Below are 22,500 nucleotides of genomic sequence, written 5' to 3' on the forward strand. Positions count from 1 at the left end.
CTGGCGCTGACTGAGGCGTCGCCAGCAGCGTATGTCGCTGACTGCCAGAACGATGCTCTCATAAGAGGCAGACAGAAATACATCAGCGACACAGAGGAAAAGTTTCAGAGGACAGCATAGGCAATTTAACATTAAACAGGAGAGTGTCAAGTGCCAAAAGTTGTCTTATGTGGGGATCGCTGGTTGGTGCACAGAGCTCTACAAAGTCTTATTTTTGACAGGTGATTAGTCTGGTGTAGCACTCACCCAAAGTCAGCAGGGATAAGTTACCACTCCCCTGTCATGCTGAACAGAATACAGTAAATGGTTCAGAAAATGAATAGATACAAAAAATAGTGCCCTGAAGAAGAATTGCATGAAGAACGTACGGTACACGGCAAGTGCTTCAAACAAACCTCGAGAATTCGTACTCACTTTTTTTACGTGTGAGCCAAATTGTGACTCACTTAGTCTGTCATTCTGCACCTAAGAAATCTCAACTCAGTCTGAGCGTAATCGGGCAAACAAGGAGGAGGACATGCGACAGAGAGACAAAGTGCATTGGACTATGGGCTCATCAAATAAAATGCAATCCATCATGTTTAGTTTAACTTTTGTCTATGTGGTGACCATCTCCAGGAGAGTCTTACTAGTCCCATATGTAGGTCATTTGGGGCTTTGTGATGTTAAAAAGTATTTTGCTATCCTTACAATCATTTGATAATTCCACTAAGCACAGTTTAGTGCAGCTCCAAAGCAGGTAAATGTCATTTCCCTTCTCACATAATCCTGACTTTCAAATAGAATAAAACAGAAATCCAGGCTTTTGCATATTCAACATTCATTTTCCTGAGGCCGTTATAGTTCATCTCGCAGCGATCTTGACCACACCCATGCAGATGATTTGCATGGTACATCTCTCAAAACAGCATATCCGTCATGCTATGGGAAATTATGGGGAAATTATGGGGGGGGGGAGTGAAGGGGGCTACTCAGATAAATCTCACACACACACACACACACACACACGCACACACACACACACACACACACACATACACACACACTCCATTATTTACATATTTCAGAAAGCTTAAGAAGCATCAACTCATAGCATTAACCCTGAAGCGCCCTTGCACTAAAAATACAAATATCTTGATATCATACAAGTCTGAAATAATCCCTCCCACATAAGAAGTACCTGCATTTATATTTTTACAAATTGATCCTTTGTCCAAGAAATATTCCATTCCATCCCCATCTCCAATTACTTTTTTGTCATCTCATGACACGCAGTCTGTCACACTTGAATATTAGGGAGAAAAGGTTACAGATATAAGTCTTCACAGCGCCAAGGTAACGTTTTATTGTAACAACGCCAATAAGAACTATGTCTTTAATATCTCCTCTGGTTGGCAGCTGCTGACAGGCCAGGGATGCCTGATGAGAGAGTCACGGTCCTGAGAGACTTGACCGAAAGGTTAGGGTCGCCCTGGGCAGCAGCGCTGATGAGGACAGGCACGCACATGCATGGACGAGAACAGCCAAATGCACGCACATACACACACACGCACACACGTATAACAAGACAACATTCGGCGGAGGGCACAGACTGACACATACTTGTGGGTGCAAGGCAGTATCCAATTGCCCACGCAAGGGGAGAGCTTGCAATTTACCTGTATAACGCACAGACCCCAGCAAGTCTATCCCTCCTTCCATAATGCTAAGCCCTCAGGCACAGCGTGTACTTAGACTGACTTGAAAATAATGCAAATGAGGGGATCTGCTAAGATTTGTATGGTACGTTCTATCCTACATTGGCATACAATGGCGGATGCCCCATTTCTATCTAGATTTGCGAAGGATATGAAAAATAGGGCAGAAAATATTCGCCGAATTTAAATTCAAAGCTTCTGCCAAATTTGCTTAGCGATGCTATCAGCCATGAAAGGTTTCAACCCCGATTCTCCACTATATACCAATCTAAACAGTACATATATTGTGTTTTTTTAAAATGCATGAGAAGTTAAATGAAACTTGTGGGTTTATGGTCATGGCTTTAAGCCATTTGGTGTTCTTATAGAATGTTTAATCTGAGGATGGCACTACAAAAAGTTTTTTGCATCAAATTCAAACTTTCAACAAACATACACTAAATGTCAAAGTCAGGACAGGTAGACAGCATGAGTAGACACTCGTTTATAAAGGTGATCTGCAAGAAATGATTTGGGGGTGACTCTCCTTTAATACAAACACATGGTGGCTTAATTGGACATGCAATTGTTATGCTCCTTTGGCACATTCGTGATGATGCAGCAAGGGTGAACTTCACTCCCCATTTTCTGCTGTGTTCACACAAGTGAGGGAGCCAGTCTGCTACACCTGAATCTCGATTTTACACGCTTCAATTCCACGCGACTTTCTAATGCGGTTTGGTTATGGACCTTGATTTTTTTCCGTCGTAAATACGTCTTCAAGTAATATTTTGAATGGATGATACAAGGATCATACAAAGCCAAATGACTAGCGCGTAAACCTTATTGCTAGTGTCTGCAAAATGTTGTAATCCAAATTCACTTGTACAGCACACATATTCTTGAGACTTTCTTCTGAAAATGTCTCAGTAGAAACTATTTTGGCAGTCTGTTATGTTTTTCTGTATGTTACACCTTGCTAAAAGAAACTCCAGGTTTCAATAGTCCCACAAATTGGTCAGTCACTTTAAGACGAATTGATCCTGCACATCATCTTGGTGTCTGGATTGAAACCACAATGACATGAGTGTATCCTTTGCACTAGTTTCAGTGAAAGCCCAGCAAAGTTTCGGCATTGATTTAATTTGCCAGTTATTAGATGGGAACGTTTGTCCTCCCCTTAAGCTTAAGCAAACTTCTCAGCAAGACACAATAAGACGATGGGGGTAATCTGTCACTGAAGTCTCATTAGGACTCTAAAAAGGTTCCCCAAATCTTAATTATTTATCTGCATTAATATTAGTTTAATTATTGATGATAGGTTAGGGTGTGTGTGCACGTATAAAGGCCAAAGATCAGCTCTTAGCTTCGCTCCTGATTAATGGATGAGTATGAGGAGCCCTTCATGTATTATTACTGGAGAGAGCCTGGACCTTGAAGGAGGCCTGGCAGATAGCGAGACCAAGACCAGAAACTCTGAGAATAATAATTAACATTTAGTATGCAAACTTGTCCTCGAAGGTGGCACGGTGGATGAGTGGTTAGCTCATCTGCCTCACAATTCTGAGGTTGGAGGTTTGGTTCAGACCCGACTATATGGAGTCTGCGTGTTCTTCCACTGGGTACCTTGTTTACACCCATATTCCAAAAACATGACCTAAATTATCCTTAGGTATGAAAGTGAGTTTGGATGACAGCTTGAATATATGTCCGCGATTAGATGGTGACTTGTCCATGGTATACCCGACCTCTCGCCCAATGTCTGTGAGGAGAAGCTCCAACAGGCCAAAAACTCCAGTGAGCATCATCAGTATAAAAGATGGACGCTTGTCCTCTGTACATTGAAGGCATTACAGTGTTCAAGGCAGTACACCAAAAAACTGTTTAAGAAATTTTCTCCAGTATTTGTTATTTCAAGTCAGCCTGAACTAACAAATGGTTTAATCTTAAAAACCGGAGCATGTCAAGACGAGCACTCTGGATTGAACATTCGCATTGCAGCGGCTCGACGCTGACATCTATTGGACAAATACAATATTGCAAAGCAAGATTACCGACCTCCTCCCACAACCACGTCAGCCTCCTCCACAATATTTTTTTCTTTTGTATACGTATGTACTTGACAGTAATATAATAATAATAATGATAATAACAATATTATTATAACTTATTATTATTATTATTATTATTATTATTATTATTATTATTATTATTATTATTATTATTATTATTATTATTGGTATTTGAAACTTATTGAAGTTAGATAATCGCAAAGAAGAATGTGCATGAAATAAATGGGCCACGTGTTCAACTCGCATGTTTGTCTGGATCTTTCATTCTCCCTGAAGTGTGTATGCGCAGGGGAGTGTATGCACCCTAAAACTCAAGTCAAAATGCATTCTACACTTCTGACAGTAGATGTCACAAGGGGACTTTCTATTTTTTTAAAATAAAATATACTATTTCCATGCGGAAAACGTCATGAAGATTACCCATTGTAAACGTCCATCCATCCATCCATCCATCCATCCATCCATCCATCCATCCATCCATCCATCCATCCATCCATCCATCCATCCATCCATCCATCCATCCATCCATCCATCCATTCATTCATTCATTCATTCATTCATTCATTCATTCATTCATTCATTCACGTGGAGCCTATCCCAGCAGTCATCGGGCAGGAGGCGGGGGACACCCTGAACTGATTGCCAGCCAATCGCATGGCACACAGAGACGAACAACCATTCGCTCTCGCACTAACACTTACGGGCAATTTGAAGTGTTCAATCGGCCTACCATGCATGTTTTGGAGATGTGGGAGGAAACCGGAGTACTAAATTTATCATACCGAGTCATGTATTTATTTATGTATTTCTACACATTTGGGCACATTCAGTTCCCCAAGTTATAAAACTAAATTAAGGGACTAAGGTCAAAAATGATTCCTGCGACTTCCTCTATCCACCACTCGGTGTCAGCCAAACCGTCACAGAGAACACCCTATTACGATCGTCTCAGTTATTTGGTCGTCTGAGGGCATGAGACATAGAGTGCATCTGGTGATGTGGTTTTCATGTATTCATTTCCACAGACAGGCAAGATTAAATGTGATATATTTACAAGTGGAAGTGAAACAAAAAGTAGGGCTTGAGACTGTAAAAGCTGCTGTTGCAAAAGAACAGCGGCGTCTCAAGTCCATCAGCTATTTAAACACAGATTTTGAAAGTCTGTTTTGATTATATATGTATCTATAATAATGAGAACAATTGTTATTTTGATTTTAATCTATCTGATTTGATTTCACTTCAACCAGGTCTCGTATTATAAACACTGTTGGCTATTGATATTGAAGAGTGATTATTTTACATAAAGTCGATATATGTCTCTTCGAGGTAAATAGATAAAACAGTGACTCTATGATGGACACGAAGCCAAGGAGTATTTTATTTTTAACGATGCCATATGACATTACTTGCACCACAACAATTAGTGTAATTTTGAATATACATTTTTGAAAAGTGTTAACAACTTGTGCCGGATATACGTGTCATAAATGAAAGTATCTAAAGAATTACTGTTAATTTGCAACACCGCCATGCATTTTGCTTTCACGAAGACCATTACATTTCGTCCTCCTCCCAGTGTGTGCGTGTGTGTGTGGGGGGGGGGGGGGGGGGGGAAGGGGGGGGGGGGTACGCGTAGTATATAGGCTACTCAATAAAAGCGAGGCTGAAGTCCGTCCGTGCATTTATCATCCTATTACGGCGACAAATCTGACTCCCAATACATGAGCGCTAAAATGAATTACCAACGTGAAGCCGTCAATAAAGTCATTTCTGTAAATGGTGTCTCTGAGGGCCCCGGCTATTATTCAACCAGCTTTATCAGCACCTTGGAAATGACGTGGCTTGTAACGCGGGCCCCTGCTTCACTTTGATTAAGGGCCCTGCCAGGGACCGGTGACAGCGCTTTTCACTGGGCTTTTATTCAGCCCTTTGCCGGTGATGAACACCGGCCCGATCGGGCGGAATGAAGACTAATTAAAAGCAATAAATTATCTTTTTCAGGCCCTCTCAAGCAGCCCCTCTTTGCGGCACAAGATAAGAGCAGACTGAGTGCTCATTTGCGCACAAAAGGTGCTGTGGCTAAACAGCATACTGATACTGTCCTAATTGGAATTTAATTAAGTAGCCACGGCTTCCGACTCCGGCCTGTGGGATAAAGATTTCATTGCGTTAAACATCAACACGTCTGCGCTTTCGTCCTATTATGATTATTAATAATGTTATTATTCCAAATCGCCAATTAGTGCGTGAAGCAACTTTTCCCTCAGACATGTTAAGACCATTATCGAAGATATAGGATTGCTGTTTTCCGGCTTCTCTATCTGTAAACATAACGTTGACCTCCTCCATAGAGGATGATAAAAGTTGAAAAAGCTAATTTGTCATTTTTAAATACATTTGCTGTGATTCAATATTAGAACTAAGCTTTAGCTTTTTTTTTTTTTTTAATAACTTGTGAATGTGTCCGCGTGTTATTTCTTTCACTCCCGTGTGAAAACCATTGTGCCCCATATGGATCAAATGTGTAATATTTCATCATCAATGGATCATAAGATATTGTAAGTACATGTTTCTTTGTAGGCCTATGTATTTGTTTATTAGTATTTGACTTTTTACTCTCTTTTCCTTTCTCCTTTTTTTTACTATGGCTCATTCCCTGGGGGGCGAGGGGACGTCAAAAGTGAATGATTCGTATGCAAGTGACCGATAAGACTGCAATGGAAATGTTTTCTGCTGGCTTGCTAACCAAGTGTTGAGTTGAGTTAATTCGTTGTTATTGTTTTTTTATGTGGCGCAAGTGCATGTGCGCCTTGAGCTGGCCGCTGCATGCGCGAGACTGGCATGTGCGCTTGTACGAGCTGTCTAGAATCCTGCGCTCGGATTGGACGAGGCGCGTTATGACAGGGACGAGCTTGCGATGGGATTGGTGGGGCGCACGCGTGTACTTGCCCTTGCGCTGCGGCTGGGTTGTAAGAGGCAGACCGGAACCGGAGAAGGACGACACCGCTTAGGGGAGAGTCCTCCACATATTAGCCTGCAGTGGGCCGAGGCAGCCAGTGTTTAGAACGCGGAGCTAGTCGCTTGCTATGCCATCTCTTGGAGAATTATTAAGTAAAGGCATGCGTCGTTGCGGGTAATGCTTTAAACTTATTCGATTGGCTTCCCTAGGGCCCCAAAGGTTTATTTTATTATTAGTTTTTTACATGCGGTGCGACTATATTGGATAACAAAGGGGCGGGAGAGCAACAAGTGGAGTGTGTCCCGGAGAGGCCGACATTTGTCACCTTCACTAGCCATGGAAGAGCAAAAGGAGCCCGCAAGCGGCCGGGACTCAACCGAGGATGAGAGCGTGTCGCTGTCCCCCAACCTGCCATCGCCTCCCATTATCCTCCCGCACCAGGCCGCCCAGCAGGCTCACAGAACCACCAACTTTTTTATCGACAATATCTTGCGACCAGACTTCGGCTGCAAAAAGGAGCCGGGTTACCGCGAGCGGAACCAGATGGCGGGCAGAGAAAACATCAACCCGCTGGCTGCGAGGCCACACGCCGGTAGCCTTTGCTTGGACTCCAATTGCAGCAGCGACAGCGCCTCATCGTCGCCGTCCTCATCGTCGTCGTCTTCGTCGCCCTCGTCCAAGCAGAACTCGGCCAAACAAGGGGAAGCGGCGAGCAACGGCAGCGGCAGACTCGCTGACAGCCCCTCGGCCATCGTGGTTATGAACGGGAGCAATGGAGCGTCTCTGCCCGCGGCCAAGGATCAGCCCATGCTGTGGCCAGCCTGGGTGTACTGTACGCGCTACTCGGACCGGCCCTCATCTGGTAAGGTGCTAAAAGCCCCCCAGCCACAACACGACTTTATTCCATCACTTATTGTTCACCACCAGACTTTTATCAGACTGCAGATCACCACTGACACAAAACATCAGCATAAGACTTGTCTATCATGTTTCTAGATATAATATATAATAAATATATATTTCCATTATGTGCCTGCAATTAAATATTATTGACCTCAGTATTCCGCAAATCTGTGACATTAACTCTGCCAATCGCAGCTAGCCTACATTTGATTAAAATAGAAAAGAAAAGGATGCGTACATTCAAATTGTTTTCATTAAATGTCAGCATTTCGTCCACAGGCATTGCGACTCTCATCATGGAAATACGTTTTCATTCATTATTTTGCACTGAATCACGCAGACTTTTAAAATTGGAATTTATGTGCAGTGTAAATCGAAGTACACCATAATGCACTCATTTTATCAAGAATCTATCATTAATAATGTTTTAAAAAATATAAAACCATTACAGACAATTATTGCTATAACACCCGAGGAGCACAATCTCAATGCTGATTTTTTTAAAGGAATATTTTCTATTATGAATATTTATCAATTTATTTAGTTGTCGTGAAGCGGTGTTCACTATTTATTATTTAATATTTAAATATCCAAAACAAAACAAAAAAAAAACACGCAGTATAACGTTTATTTCCATTATACATTACAATACAATACATCTTCATATAGCGCTTTCACAACAGTTTATACATTTAATACAGAAAGTCTGTAGTGTTTTAAATAATAACAAACATCATTATTTACAATAATAATAATAATGATGATAATAATAACAACAACAATAATAATAATAATGATGATATTAATAATAACCATAATAATAGTAATAATTAAATAATAATAATTATTATTATTGTTATAAGAATAATAACAATAATAATGATAATAATGCAGTAAGTAATTGTCCCAGAATAGTGACTTAATTTACTTTTTGATCACACGGTTTACTTTAATTTCGATAGCACACATCACGTGCTATTAAAACAGACTTCATTTTCTTGGTGTGTTGACTGCTTTCTATTTTTCCCCCTTTTGGCGATTAGTGTTCAATGTTATTGTCAGTCTGGGACGTCATTTGTTGATTATTTATACACCCCCCACCCCCTCCCCCAGGATCCAATTTGTTCAGATTTAGGCTATTTCAAAACGAAGCTGTAATGTGACTCATAAATTGTCAGCGTGGACTTGAGTGAAGTAAAGCCTACAGTCGGATTCTTAAATTGCGGAGTGGAAGCAGTCTTGCTCCTTCGCAATCAAAGTCTTTCAGCTGTCAAAGGTGGCTTGCAGTCGGTCGTTTTATTTTTGTACTCGATTTGAACAACAATCACCGGAGCGTTTTCGTGCCAATGCGCCTTTGTGAGTGGACGTGAAGAGGAGTAACGTTATTGTGGGGATGCTCGCACCCGCGCATCAACTCCCCCGGTCCGCTTCGGCGGCTCGCTCACACGCTCTCTCGGCTGACACGTGGATATTTACGTGTTCGTGCCATTGTTGTTTCCACACCAGGGCCGAGGACACGAAAACTGAAGAAGAAGAAGAGCAGCAAGGAGGACAAGCGGCCCAGGACGGCATTCACGGCCGAGCAGCTCCAGAGACTGAAAGCTGAATTCCAAGCCAACCGCTACATCACAGAGCAGCGAAGACAGTCGCTGGCTCAGGAACTCAACCTGAATGAGTCCCAGATCAAAATCTGGTTCCAGAACAAGCGGGCCAAGATAAAAAAGGCCACGGGCTACAAGAACGGTCTGGCGCTGCAGCTCATGGCCCAAGGACTGTACAACCACTCGACCACCACCGTGCAGGACGAGAAGGAGGACAGCGAGTAGCCGCGCGTTTACTCGCGTTACTATATGGACATCGTTGCTATTAAAAGTTTATATAGCCGCTGCAGTTATCATGTGGTATACGAGTATATTTAATTACCCCCCCCCCCCTACATCCGCCCCCGTGGTCCCCCATCTCTATCCCGTGGTTGTTTTGAAGATGCATAATGTGCCCCTTCAAGTTTCCTTCACACATCGCAAACTCAGAAAAGCCAAAGATTTTCATATGTTCACATGTATGGATTCAAAATGTAAAATTAAAAAGAAAAGAGAACGAGAGAGAGACGCAAGATCGCTGGACTTCTTTCCCGATTTCTTTTTGTTGACGCGACTCAAGGCGTTGATGTGGTGTGGCTCGTTGTTTGTGAACAAAGCCAAAAATAATGCTCAAGACTGTTATTCAAAGTGTGTGACGCTCTCATTTTCAATAGCGCTGCAAAATTAGAAGGCAGACCAATGTGACGGAACCAATTAGAGGAAGCGTCCTCGTCAAGCTGAAGCGCATTTAAACTCGTGCGCGCGTGCGCGCACACACACACACATGCTTGCGCCGCCTGTGTTTACACAAATTTGACTTCTACATAATGACGTGCATTTCATTAATTTCTCATAAGAGGTCACATGGTACACAAAAATTTAAATTAATAATTTTAATAATGCCGTAAACAAGCTATTAAATATCCGTCTTAGTGAAACAAACACTGTCTGCGAAAGAAATTTTATAATATAACATGACCAACCACGTCCAAGTTTGATAACATGCTTTTAAAATGTTAAAATAATTTTTGTCCTCCGTCACAAAAACACAAAATCAACTCAGCATAATGTTAGAATATATGTATCACAACCTTGTGTGCATATATACACACACACACACACACACACACACACACACACACACACACACACACACACACACACACACACACACACACACACACACACACACACACACACACACACACTCACACAAAATAGTATATGTTTTTTTTTCATAATATTCAAATTATTCGTGATCTTTATTTTTTTTTCATTATTGTTATTGGACCAGAAATACATGCCCATGGGCTTCTGCATCATTGATTGTGATCTGAATTATTTTTATTATCTCCGCTATTGGAATATGGTCCGTACACAAACGATTGTGGATATGATATGGTGTAATTAAGAGGTAACAAGCCTATGCGGCAAAGGAGCGCCATATACACTTCACGGCCCTCCGCTTTTTCGGCGCCTTTAATTATTTCAAGCAGCTAGTGTTGGGTTCTGCCTATAAAGCAGCAATTTAATAAGCCCGCTCTGTGTTTCTAATTGATTTCAGTAATGATAAACAGGGACTTGCTGCATGCTAGTTTCTATGCGGTTTACTCGACTGCTTTTGAAATATAATTGATATTTCACCTCAGTGTTTCAGTCGCTTATATGCTCCACTGGGCTTTGTGCCTGTAAATCAGTAGGCCTATTATATAGAATAGTAGGAAACAAAAGTGAATCTTTTTTTCCCGTCTAAATGGAAAATAATACAACGCTGCACTTAACAGCTTCCATTTACCGCACCTCCACACGGTCCAGTACAAGATCATTTACAAAAGTATTAATGACACTTTTGAGCGATTGCCAGAGAATTTGCAGTAATATAATATAAATTCAGATCGTACTGGCCAGTTAGTTCAGACGACAACCAAAATACCTTAGCGCGGTTACGAGCCCAAGAATATTGGCTTAATAAATTTCTTAGCGTGTCACTCAAATTCGTATAGGATAGGGTGTCTATTAGATCTTGTTATGTGCGTATGTGGTATAGTCAGCGCGGTATAGCTCTTAGAATGACGAACCGATATATGTTATTAGCGCGCGCGCGCGCGCGCGCGCGCGCGCGTGGGTGGGGTGGGGGGGACATCAAAGTTCAAGTCATATTTTTTGTGTGACTCACCGAAATTCCGGGAGGGGCATTAGTGAATATTTTAATGTCAATTCACTAAAATGTACAAATTAATATTCATGGTCTTTTTTTCCTTGCCGCCATTCTTTTTTTGCCATCTAATTCAATATAAGCCCTCACAAATGTCTCTGTATGGATTGCATTGGTGCTGTCGTCAAGTGTTCATGTCAATTATAGGAATGAATTCGGAGGTTTCTGATTGGAAAAGACACGCGCGTCCGCCCAGCGTGCACGCGCGAGCTCACACCCATTCACAAACATACGCGCGCGCAGGCCTTAATGTGCCTCTAAATTCAGTTTGGCCATCTGGCCTGCATGTGTGAACGGAGGTGAAAAGGCTCTTCACGGTCAGCCAAGCCCACAGCTCGAACACTATAATGATAGTCAAATTCCCTGCTGTGAATGCGGAAGAGGATCTTATGACAGTGTATTTAAAATTCATACAATTATGAAACAGCGAGAAGACCCCCTCCATCCCACCTCGTCATTTAGGGAAGCCAAGGGTTTATCTGTAAAACAAAGAAAAGCCAGGGATCGTTTGCATAGTTAGCATAGTCTGCCTTGCAGGCACAATATGGATTTAATTTATATGCAAATGAAAGCAATAAAAAGGAGAATACACACTGGAAATTTCACATGTTTAAAGGGGAAAAGAGTTTGGATTCAGATCAGGTAGCGTCAATGATACAAGTAGCTCAGCCAATCAGGTCAATGCTGATGTTATATAACGCGTGTAGGTTCGCATAGGTGCATCTCAAAAGAGGAATATTTTCTTATGACGTCATGGGGAAAACTAGTTGGTAAAAATTACGCTCATGAGTCTGAACATGCCCGCTTGCAGGAAAGCAGATACGTACACGCTTGCGCGCGCGCACACACATTCGCATAAGCGCACAGTCGCAAGTGCGCTCACGCACATATCTCTGAAGTCTTTGAATGTTGCCAAAGCGCAGCTATGACCAAATCAGTATTTTCATATTATGATGCAATCTTGCATTTTCATCACAAACACTTTCACAGACACTGAACTATGAAAGTGATTCACATTGACTCCATCTTGACATGTTACAACATGAAAACTGCATATGGGTACATTTTTTTTGTGTGTTCTTTTTTAAAGGTAGCACCACACAGTGAGATTATTTTATCTTTTCTTCTCTTGCATAAGATCCAGAAAATGCATGAAGGAAATATTCATTATTGATTTCTAGAGTTGAAGTTTGGGATAAGTGAGTTAAAAAAAAGTTTTAACGTTTTCCAAATGTTTTCTGAATAATAAAACCAATAGCCATACAATGCCTTAGTCAAAACAAAACATCAAACTAAAAGAAAATAATTTCAAGAAAACAATTCAAGAACGTGCACAAGTTTAGAAAATTAGTGTGAGAAATGCTTTCTGTCAAAAATCAGGTGCAAAATGTAACCAAAAAAAAGAAAAATTAAGGGATTGGTAATTTTGAATGAAACAAATTAGACAAATTACCAGGTGTCACCAACTCTTACAATGCACTTTATAAAAATGGTCCTGTCTTTTTAATTTACCATCTGCATTGATGTACATTTACTGCCACCTCCTTTTTTCCGTTTCAGATAGAAATTCCCGTTTGTGTTCTTGTATTCTTCTTATTTCCTTTTCTATAACATTTAACGATATAGTGAAAACTAACGTTGTGAGAGTGCAAGTCTGGCAGTGGCAAATTCTTAAACACCTTTTCCACAAACCATTCTCACCATGGTCAAGTTTGCTCTGGACGGCTGTCATCCTATTACGCACGCATGCACGCGCACCTACACGCATGCACCGAGGCGCGCACAAAGACAAAAGGTGGCATGGTAAGTGAACCTGCCACAATGCAGCTGGGTGGCAGCCATCATTTTAGCAAGCTAAATCCAGATTACATGGAGGATTCAGGCAGCGCAATTTGTTTATTTTGCCCTTCAGGGATGATTGGGATGGGGTGGTGGTGTGTGTGTGTGTTTGGGGGGGGGGGGGGGGGGGGCGTTATTTGTGTTTACAATTCTTACATTGGTTTCTGGGCAAAGAGCATACTCGTTTTACCTCTAAGTGTGATGGTGAGATGTCATTTTCTAAGAAACTACATCAAGTACGTGAAAGCTGGTGATGTTAATTTCTTAAAATAAGACTGATGGATTGGAATAACATAAATCCAATGGAGCTCTTTGTTCCTGTGCACCAAACTCTTGTTTTGATTCGAAGCTACAGATTTCCTCTAACATAAAGCATAGCGTGTCACTTCGGAGGCGGTGCACTTAAGGAGCGAGTTATTCTGGTCTGATTAAAAAGGAAGCGTCAGGAAATGAGAGTGCATCTCCAGCCGCAGCTTCATTGGCAGACACATAGACTTTGCGTTGGCACGATAATCAACATGAGGAGCTTGACTGCAAAGTGACATGAAGATACAGACGGACATGTGGATTAATGGTTAAATGCAAATTTGGGACAGGTTTATTAGCGCACCCACATACATTGCACGGAGAGACACACACGGTGAGAACAAAGGCGAAGGACACCTGGGATTCCCTCTTCTATGGGTGGTCATATGCACCTCAGCCTCTTCTTCATGCTTTCCACATGTGGAAGCACTTCATCATCCCTCTCCTCCTTTGTGTGTGTGTGTGTGTGAGTGAACTACTTCATGAGGAGGTCTAGGCGGGAGAATATAGTGCACAATGATATGTGCACTAACATCATGTCAATTCTTTATCATGAAGAACAGGTTGATTGACTGTCGTTTTTTGTTTGCGTGTGTGTGTATACGCGTGTGTGTGTGTGTGTGTGTGTGTGAGAGAGAGCGTGTGGTTTCTTGGAGTTCATGGGTGGCATTTATATAAATACATACAAAAAGGCAGATTTACTGGCCCTGGCTGGCCACGGTCTTGCCCTCTTCTCATCCGTAAAAAGAAGACACACTTGTGGAGCTTTCGAATCTTGTCCTTCCCTTTTTCCTTCTGAATCGTCTCTCATCGCGTCGGGCCTGTGTTGGCGGGAGGCGATGCGGGAAAGCGATTAGTCATATTCAATTTACATACGGCTGTCATGGGCTCCTCCAGGCTGAGCGCTGATGTCATGTGTGCGTGGGGCCCTCTGAGGCCACCCGCCATATGGGAAGAAAACCTTCCCCTCATTCAGCGGGGGTGATGGTTGGGGGTAGGGGGGCATATCACTTTGGTGATGATGTGATGATGAATGTGGCACTTTAATCTTTAAGTGCGCATGCATGACTTGTGATGTTTGTACGTGAGGTCAACAATCTGAGAATTGAATGGATTTACCTTTACTGCCATTTTACAAACTAATATTTCTACATCTGCAACTAAAGCCCAAAATAACACTCTGGTGTTTTTTGTTTTTTATAAACTCCTCCGTTAGCTCAGACAAAGCAAATCGACCCATAAAAACGCAACCTCACACTTGCCTTTGTGACTGTAGTCGCATAATGAATAACAGCTAACCGAAATGAAGATGAAACGGCTGCACACTGGAGTTTGATCTCACACAAGTGCGTGCGTGTGCACAAACATCCACGCACACATACATGGATGCGCACACATGTATGTATATCTATCTATCTATCTATACATACACTGGCAGACAGCGTTAAGCTTCAGACGGTATGTCACAGACCACACATCATGCCAGCTGTGTGATAAAACAGTGCTGGCGAGTGGATATAACTTTGAAGCCGTGATGTTGAATCCAATGTGCGTTTATCAAGTCAAAAGACAGAAACTCAAGAAGTCAAATCAGTGAAGTCTAAATACTAACTTGTATGTGTTGTCATATTATTGTTTACACAAGCTCGGCAGGTGGCACAGTAATATTAGCACAGATGCAATGGTGCACAACATGAAAGGTGTCCAGGGTTGTTCACTAAAACTGTCAACCACTAAGGTAGTTTGTTCAGAGTTGCCACGACAACAACAGAAATGTGGTGGTGCAGCAACAACAGATTTAATGCTGTGCTATTAGGTCAATAGCCCCACTAAATAAATGCTACTTCATGTTAATACTTGTTCTAAAATAACATGAGGATTACTGCTGTTGTTCTGTGTGGATCACTAAATATGGGATATTTTATAGAATTTTGTTTAGCGACTCGTCACAAATAGTCTTTATCTCTTGGAACTCTGTCAGAGAATCTTCAATAAGCTGTGTGGCTTTGCAAGGGCAGCAGACGGCAAAACGGACGGCCGACACTTGACCCAGTGAAGAGTTCACGGCATAAGTAAGCTAACATTTGTCTAAGGGAGAAAGAGGTGACTGTGCGTCCCTATCCATGCTCATATATTATTTAAATTTCATTACTGAACAAGAACAGAGTTAGAGTTAGTTTTTTTCACTTTGAGTGTGTGTGTGCGTGTTTCAAATTCAAAATGTACTTTCGAGTTCATGGGTGGCATTTATATAAATATATATACAAAGGCAGATTTACTGGCTCTGTCTGACCACCATCTTGCCTACTTTTCAGCCAAAGAAAAATTCTCACATTCTGTCCTTCCTTTTTTTCCTCTGAATCTTTTCTCGTCACGGCTGAGCTACGTTGTTGGGAGGTATTGCGGGTAAGCGATTAGTCATTTTCACTATATATATTGTCACTGTCGGGTGAAACCTTCTATTCCAAATTTGTTCCATTTTATTCATTAAAACGAAATCATTATGTACTATTAACCAGTCCCCATGTGGGTCTGTCATTTCATTCTTTCTCTATCTTCATCAGGTTAACACTTGAAAACACGATCTACATGTCCAAACCAAATAGTTGTCTAAAATCCCACAAGTAAAACCCAGCATGGTACAATTTATTGAAAGTGTATTAGTATAGAAAAAAAACATGTGCAATATGTCATGTTGCTATTATTTTTTTGTCTGCCACCAATTTGACTTTCTTGACTAAAAGGTGATTTTATTAATATTTTTCCATTACATTTTATTGAGGTGTCCAGTGTTGTATTTTGCACATTACATGCTTTAAATGACTAAATCAATTCGTTATTGTACATGTGTCTTAGGTAGCTGTACTCTAATATAATTCATATTCTTAGAGATTATATTGTAATGTATTATTGTTAACTTCGCATATCCAAGCATTTAGATGGATTACTGAACAAAAAATATGTATGGCAGTTGAAACAACACAGAGTTGTAATTGATTTGATTCAGTATTTCAAGACAATGAAAAAATATAGGCAAAACAACCCAAAACTGCAGTTAATTTGACCAAACCATGTAAAAAATAATTTATTTCACTTCTTGGGTTCAATTGACCAACTCATCCTGCTGGATCAGATTAACTATTGTGGTTGTTAATATAATAACTCAGTGGCTGGGTTATAAAAACACACACACACACACACATACACACGCACACACATTCACACACACACATTTTTTACCTAAATGTATTTAACGTGTGTGTTCCTGCTAATGTTATACCTAATGAATTTTTGAAAAATATGTGTTGAATAAAGATAACAAAGTGCAGGTGCTTGCTGTTTGCAAAAAATGACTGCGGCTCAAACACCTGCAAGCTGCCTGTGACCAATCGCAGGGTTCAAAGTTCAAACATGTCATGTGAAAGGTGCGCCGCTCAGGCCCAGCTGTGAAACACAAAAAAACTGGCTTCACAATGTCAGTGATTTGAAATAGAAGGAAAATCCCTGTAAGTAGACTACAAGCAACAACTGAATGTGTTCTCCAGCTACTTCCGCCTGCGTCTGCAGTGGATTCTAAAATCATGGATAGCAGATGGTCGCGAGACAAAAAACAAACTGATGTTTGAGAGCAAAGCAGAGCAGGAGTGAGCTGATGCCCTGTACTTCCTGTCAAACTGTGGAGACGTACTACAGATGTTTGCAGACAGACGATGGGTCGTGTAAACAGCTGTTTAGGGAGCCCATTTGTGTTGGTGCGAGTATGACCTACAACAATACTGGAATATTTTCTTGCTAAAACCATACTGGTGACAGGTACAAGTATGAGTTTTAGTAAAAGATATTCTCCTATTGTTTGGGACTCGAAGAATTGTCACTTCAATGGTCCCAGTAAGGAATGGCACCAATATTCCATTTTTAATTTTTTTTTTTAAAAATACCTGCAATGCTGCCAGCAAAGTCGCTGCACTCCAGCATTATGACAGCATGCGGTTAAAGGGCCATTAGACACGACGGAGATTGAAATGTGAAAAATGCGTCTTGGCCAGTCGATGCACATTTAGAGGTTTGTGTTCCTCACTTGCAAGTATGTGTGCCGTTTTTGCTGCAGTTAATCTGCAGGAATGCATAAATACAGACTTCAGAGCAGGGTGACGTTGCACCATCAAGCTGTACTGGCAAAACAACTTATTACAGCCAAGCGCAACAGTTTATACAAGAGGCATTGTTGCAATTCAATTCTTTGAATACATCAAAACTGCACAGTGACACAAAACTTTGGCCTTAATCATATGTACCAAACAAGAGCTCATCACTTTTACATCTGGAAAATATTGAAGATCATTTTTGTTTATTATTACAGTTTCAATAACAATAGAACTATTCTATCCAACTGCAATAAAAATAATTAAAGCTTATATTATCCTAATGTCTTTCTCCATGAACCCAAAAGTAGCTTGCCATGTAAAGCAAATGGACACGGAAAAAATCCCAAACAAAACAAAACAAAAAAATAAACCCAGCCATTATCCTGCCCCAGAAACAAAGGTTTCCATCATTTTAGAGTTTCAAATTATCTTATAGTCAATACGTTCACAAATATTCAGTCAGACGTCAGTCCTTTTGCACATGAGGGAACATTTGGTCTGACAAAAAAAATTCGACAGTGCTTTTAAAGTTAGATTGTTCACTGATTTGCAAAAGTTTTGCAATACTGGCTTACATTCCCAAAGTTTCCAAGACAGAGGAAAAACATATGCCACCTGATGACATCAACATTTGTACCATATAAGTGTGGGGCCCATGGTGGTTTTTGGGACATTTGAATGGACATTCATACTAACCCGCCATGTTAATTATTATTTTTTTAATTGCTTGATTGTGAATGTGTTTCCAAACACATTTGGGGATTTCAATAAGGCACCTGGGACAACTACAGGTTTCCTCTGTACACGGAAGTTAGGAGACCGTTTCACAGGGTCTGACGGTAACTGCCGCTGTTGTGCTACATGTTTCAGGTGAGTAACGCTGTTGAAATGATGATGATCAGAACTCGCAACTTCGCGTTCATGCGTGTGACATATAGCTTTCATGTTGCTGATTTGAGACAATATACGATATTGCAATTATTATAACAGTATTTGAACATTTGTTATTCTGAATGTTTTGTTAATTATTTTCTTAAAGTATACATTATTATTTCTAATTAATCATGGAGCGCTCACAGCACGGTTGTGCGCCGCATCTACCAGTTGCCCATTCCTTATTTTGATAAATGGATATATGGCCATTCACTTCCATCCACACCCTCATATAGTGCTAATTGCACATTTGTCACAACGTAGACAAGCACGCACACACGCACACACATACGCACACACAGACACACACGCACACACACACTCTCACATTTTACTGAGCGATTTTAACTGCTGCTTTTGAGTTTTGCTTCACACATTCCCAATGTGTCGCACTGTCATACGATCCAAACAATGCACTACATTTATGGCAACAGCCAGTGCTGTAAAGTGGAAAATGTGGGTTGATTGTATTTCCATTAAGCTACAGCAATATATACAGCCACAGGTCAATACGATCCTCATTATGACTGCGTGCTGATGGTAATTAACCACGAATGTGTGTAGAACAAAGCTCCCAGTGAACTAACGAGAACGCAAGGTACTCCCAGAGGAATCTCACAAAGTGACTTGATTCAAACATTTGCTTCACTTGCTTGGAAACAGCACCAAAATAAACCCCACAACCAAAGAGCATGAAGCAGGTTCATTCACACGATCTTTGCTCTCTTCGCACTCACTTCTTGATTCTTCTTAAGAATGAAACAAACAAAAAAATTATGTTGTTCTTAAGCCACTGTGTGAGTGTGTGTGTGTGTGTGTGTATGTGTGTGTGTGTGTGTGTCGGGAGTGGGGGGGGGCATTAATGGACCACCTGTACCGAGGCAAGTGTTTGTATGTTTATGATATTATGTACCGTGTAATGAACACTTTGTGTCACTTGTAAACTTTTATTTTTCACTCTCTTGCCAATTTACATAAAATGCGTGTAATAATATAATACGCATTAATAATATACATGGTTGACTTTTGCATTTATAACGTAATTTATTAAAGTTTAGAATCATTTAGTCGGGGTACATTGTTGTGGTTAATTCACTTCAGTGCAATATTTGCTTCACGAATGAATGAATGAGTGAATGAATGAATGAAAACTGAATGATTTATCTTACTAGAAAAGAAACCAAAGTCCAAGGAACCTCGGCAATAATAATCTATTGACAATCCATCATGCGTGTTTAGTCAGTGCCATGCCCACAAGTCTTAGAGATAAGTGCTGGTGTTTAAAATCTGTTTTGCTCAAACCTCATTGGCTTTTTTTTACACAAGTGTGTTTTTGTACTTGTATGTACACACTTGGATTCGTCTTTATACGCTCAGATGTGCCTGCGCGCGCACTTGCTAGTGTGTCTCCCTCTATGCGTGTGTTCAGCAATGGCGTGGGGATCCATCTGTGTCAGGTTAACCCTCTGGGAGCCTTTCCCAGCAGGTAGCCCTAGAGAGCCTAAATCATCTGGATGGCCAGAAGCGTGAAATCCTTCCAGGCCCAGACAGATGTCTTTCTGTTCAGCTCGACTTTGCCTTCAGCGACCTCACAAACCTCCTAAGACCCTCGATGCAGACACCGCTCCCAAAACGCAGACCAGACCGTAGCGGGGCGAGCCTGAGTCAATTCACAGGCGAAAGAAACCACCCACAATCTGAGCTATACAGAATCATTTTAAGTTAGAGGTAAACCGATTAAGTCCAGTTTGTAATTTGAAACTGCAAACAAAAACTGTTTACTGAGCAGAATTTCAGTCCACACATCTCTAACTTGAGAACACCAGAGGACAGACGACCCATTTATGTGACGTGACTGTCTCGAACATAAAATGCTTTCGATGGCTTCCTGTTCGCTTCCTCTCCACTGGAGGCCTCCAACACCAGCTGATTGAGGTGGTGTTATGTTCTTGGCCTGAGCGACTGAGCCATGGGCCTAATGGCTTCCAGCTGGGACTGTGTGTCTGCATTAAGTCTTCAAGTGGAAAAGTGGCTGCAAAGTCAAACCACCTGGTGAGGGTGAGCTGCCGAGGAGCTGTGAGGTGGCGGCGGACGAGGCGAATACTGCCGTCAGCCTACCGGCTTCTTTTCGACTTTCATTTCAAGCCGAGACTGCTTATTTCGGGTGCTGACGCCTCCCGACGCACGGACTAATTCCTATGACCCGGCTGGGCTCATCAGTTGTTTCATATGTTAGGTCATTGCACTTCAACACAATGAGCCTGACAATAAGCAAACTGCTTTTGGCACCTGTGACCACAGCGCCTGACAGCTGTAATTTCATTGGCCCGATTCCGCAATCTTGTCACAAGTGCGGCTCGCAGACAAGAGCGAATAATTCCCTTACAAGCAGCACAAGCGTACAAATGGCAACCAACTCCCAGATTTCACGTTTGTCCGAGGAGCGATCGCAGCAACTAATAGATTTTGGCACAAGCATGTAGTGGTTGTCACATTAACAGGCTCAATGTTAATGTCTGCCATTAAATACGAGAGTCAACTTGAGCATCTTCCGGAGCCTTGAGGAAATACCTCATATGCGTTACACTCTGGAATTTCCTTTCTCTATAAAGATGAAGAAACATGAACCAAAAACCTGCGGTGAGCAAAGCTAATAAGCAAGGCCAGGGGTTTGCAAAGTTTTGTAATCCCAAAGTAAAAGCCCAAAGTAAAATCTATTATCAACAATAATGTAAAATGTCAATGCAAGGTTTTTATCATATACTCTTTATAGATACGTATAAATTTTTAACATAGCCACAGTTATCTATTCACCAGACTCTCACCAATAAAAGTTAATGGAGTGCATTTTTAACATACTGTAGCTGCAGTTTGGCTAGCAGGTTTAAATCATTTGTATTTTCCTCAAGCTTTGGTGTCGGTAGTCCTCCAGTGGCCCCCAAAGGCAAGTGAAAGCTGTGTGAAAACATTGTAGCAACGTATCAGATCAAATACTTCTGCTGTACTCTTTGAGAAGTATGGCTCAAAAGACCTCCTAAATGATTTTTGTCTTTGCTTTGATTTTTCATTGTGAATTTTAGTTTCGGAATATTGACCGCAAAATCCTCTTTTACACAAAATTCATTGCTCACGTAATTGCATCTTCACACTTATTTTTGATACAGTACATTTGGTAACATAAAACAGTGATGTTACATTTTCTGTCTGTTCATACAAAATCAGCAACTACATTTTGAATCACATCGAATCTATATATTTAAAAAAAAATCTAAATCTCATCAAGGCAATTTTGGCCCATGTGCTGAGATCTCAACAGCTACTGTTATATTGTACTAAGGAAGGTCACAGCTCTTTTTGTCTTTACTACCTTCAGTTATTCCTAAGAAATGCACTTTTATCACAGTCCATTTTTTATTTACCACAGTGGCTTAATATAATGACTTGTTACTTTACATTTCATTCTCTTGGAAAAAAAAAATCTAGCAACACATTAGTATGATTGTCTTCCGCAAGTTGCATCGACTCCCACCGGTGTTATCAGCCGGGCTAACGGCGCCAAGAGCAGCGGTGTCACACTGCATCCATCACAGCCCGTCTTTGCCAGCCCACAGCTCAGGCTCACGCTGGAAAATGGCGCTTAGTACGGCTGATGATCTGGCGAGAGATATTTATGAGGATCCTCATAAAGGACCAAGCAGAACCCGGGCAGATGAATTCTAAGGTGCCCCCCCCCCCCTTACTGTAACACTTAACTTTTTACCTCCCGCTGTCATTCACATAGTGTGTTATACCACACAAGGCATAAAGAGACCCAGCTAATCAGTACCAAGCCCCTTTTGAAAGACCCTTACATGTAGAAAACAGATGCTGAT

The 22,500-nt window shown here is 41.2% G+C and overlaps 1 protein-coding gene across 5 annotated transcripts; it reads left to right on the forward strand.

The window, feature by feature from the left end:
* The first annotated feature begins 5,687 nt into the window (after positions 1-5,687).
* Positions 5,688-9,719, forward strand: en1b (engrailed homeobox 1b). Of its 5 annotated transcripts, XM_088369737.1 has the most exons (4): positions 5,694-6,306; positions 6,417-6,504; positions 6,981-7,569; positions 9,117-9,719. In XM_088369737.1, the coding sequence occupies exons 3-4, from the start codon at positions 7,044-7,046 to the stop codon at positions 9,434-9,436; spliced, it is 846 nt and encodes a 281-aa protein (XP_088225863.1). In that variant the 5' UTR covers positions 5,694-6,306; positions 6,417-6,504; positions 6,981-7,043; the 3' UTR covers positions 9,437-9,719. The 5 variants fall into 5 exon arrangements, with proteins under 5 accessions (XP_088225865.1, XP_088225863.1, XP_088225861.1 ...); XM_088369739.1 differs by lacking the exon at positions 6,417-6,504 and having other exon boundaries at positions 5,688-5,818; XM_088369735.1 differs by having other exon boundaries at positions 5,694-6,504.
* The last annotated feature ends 12,781 nt before the right edge of the window (positions 9,720-22,500 follow it).

This window comes from Syngnathus floridae, chromosome 2 (genome assembly GCF_059516105.1).
Source record: "Syngnathus floridae isolate MCC-2025c chromosome 2, RoL_Sflo_1.0, whole genome shotgun sequence".
Lineage (NCBI taxonomy): Eukaryota > Metazoa > Chordata > Actinopteri > Syngnathiformes > Syngnathidae > Syngnathus > Syngnathus floridae.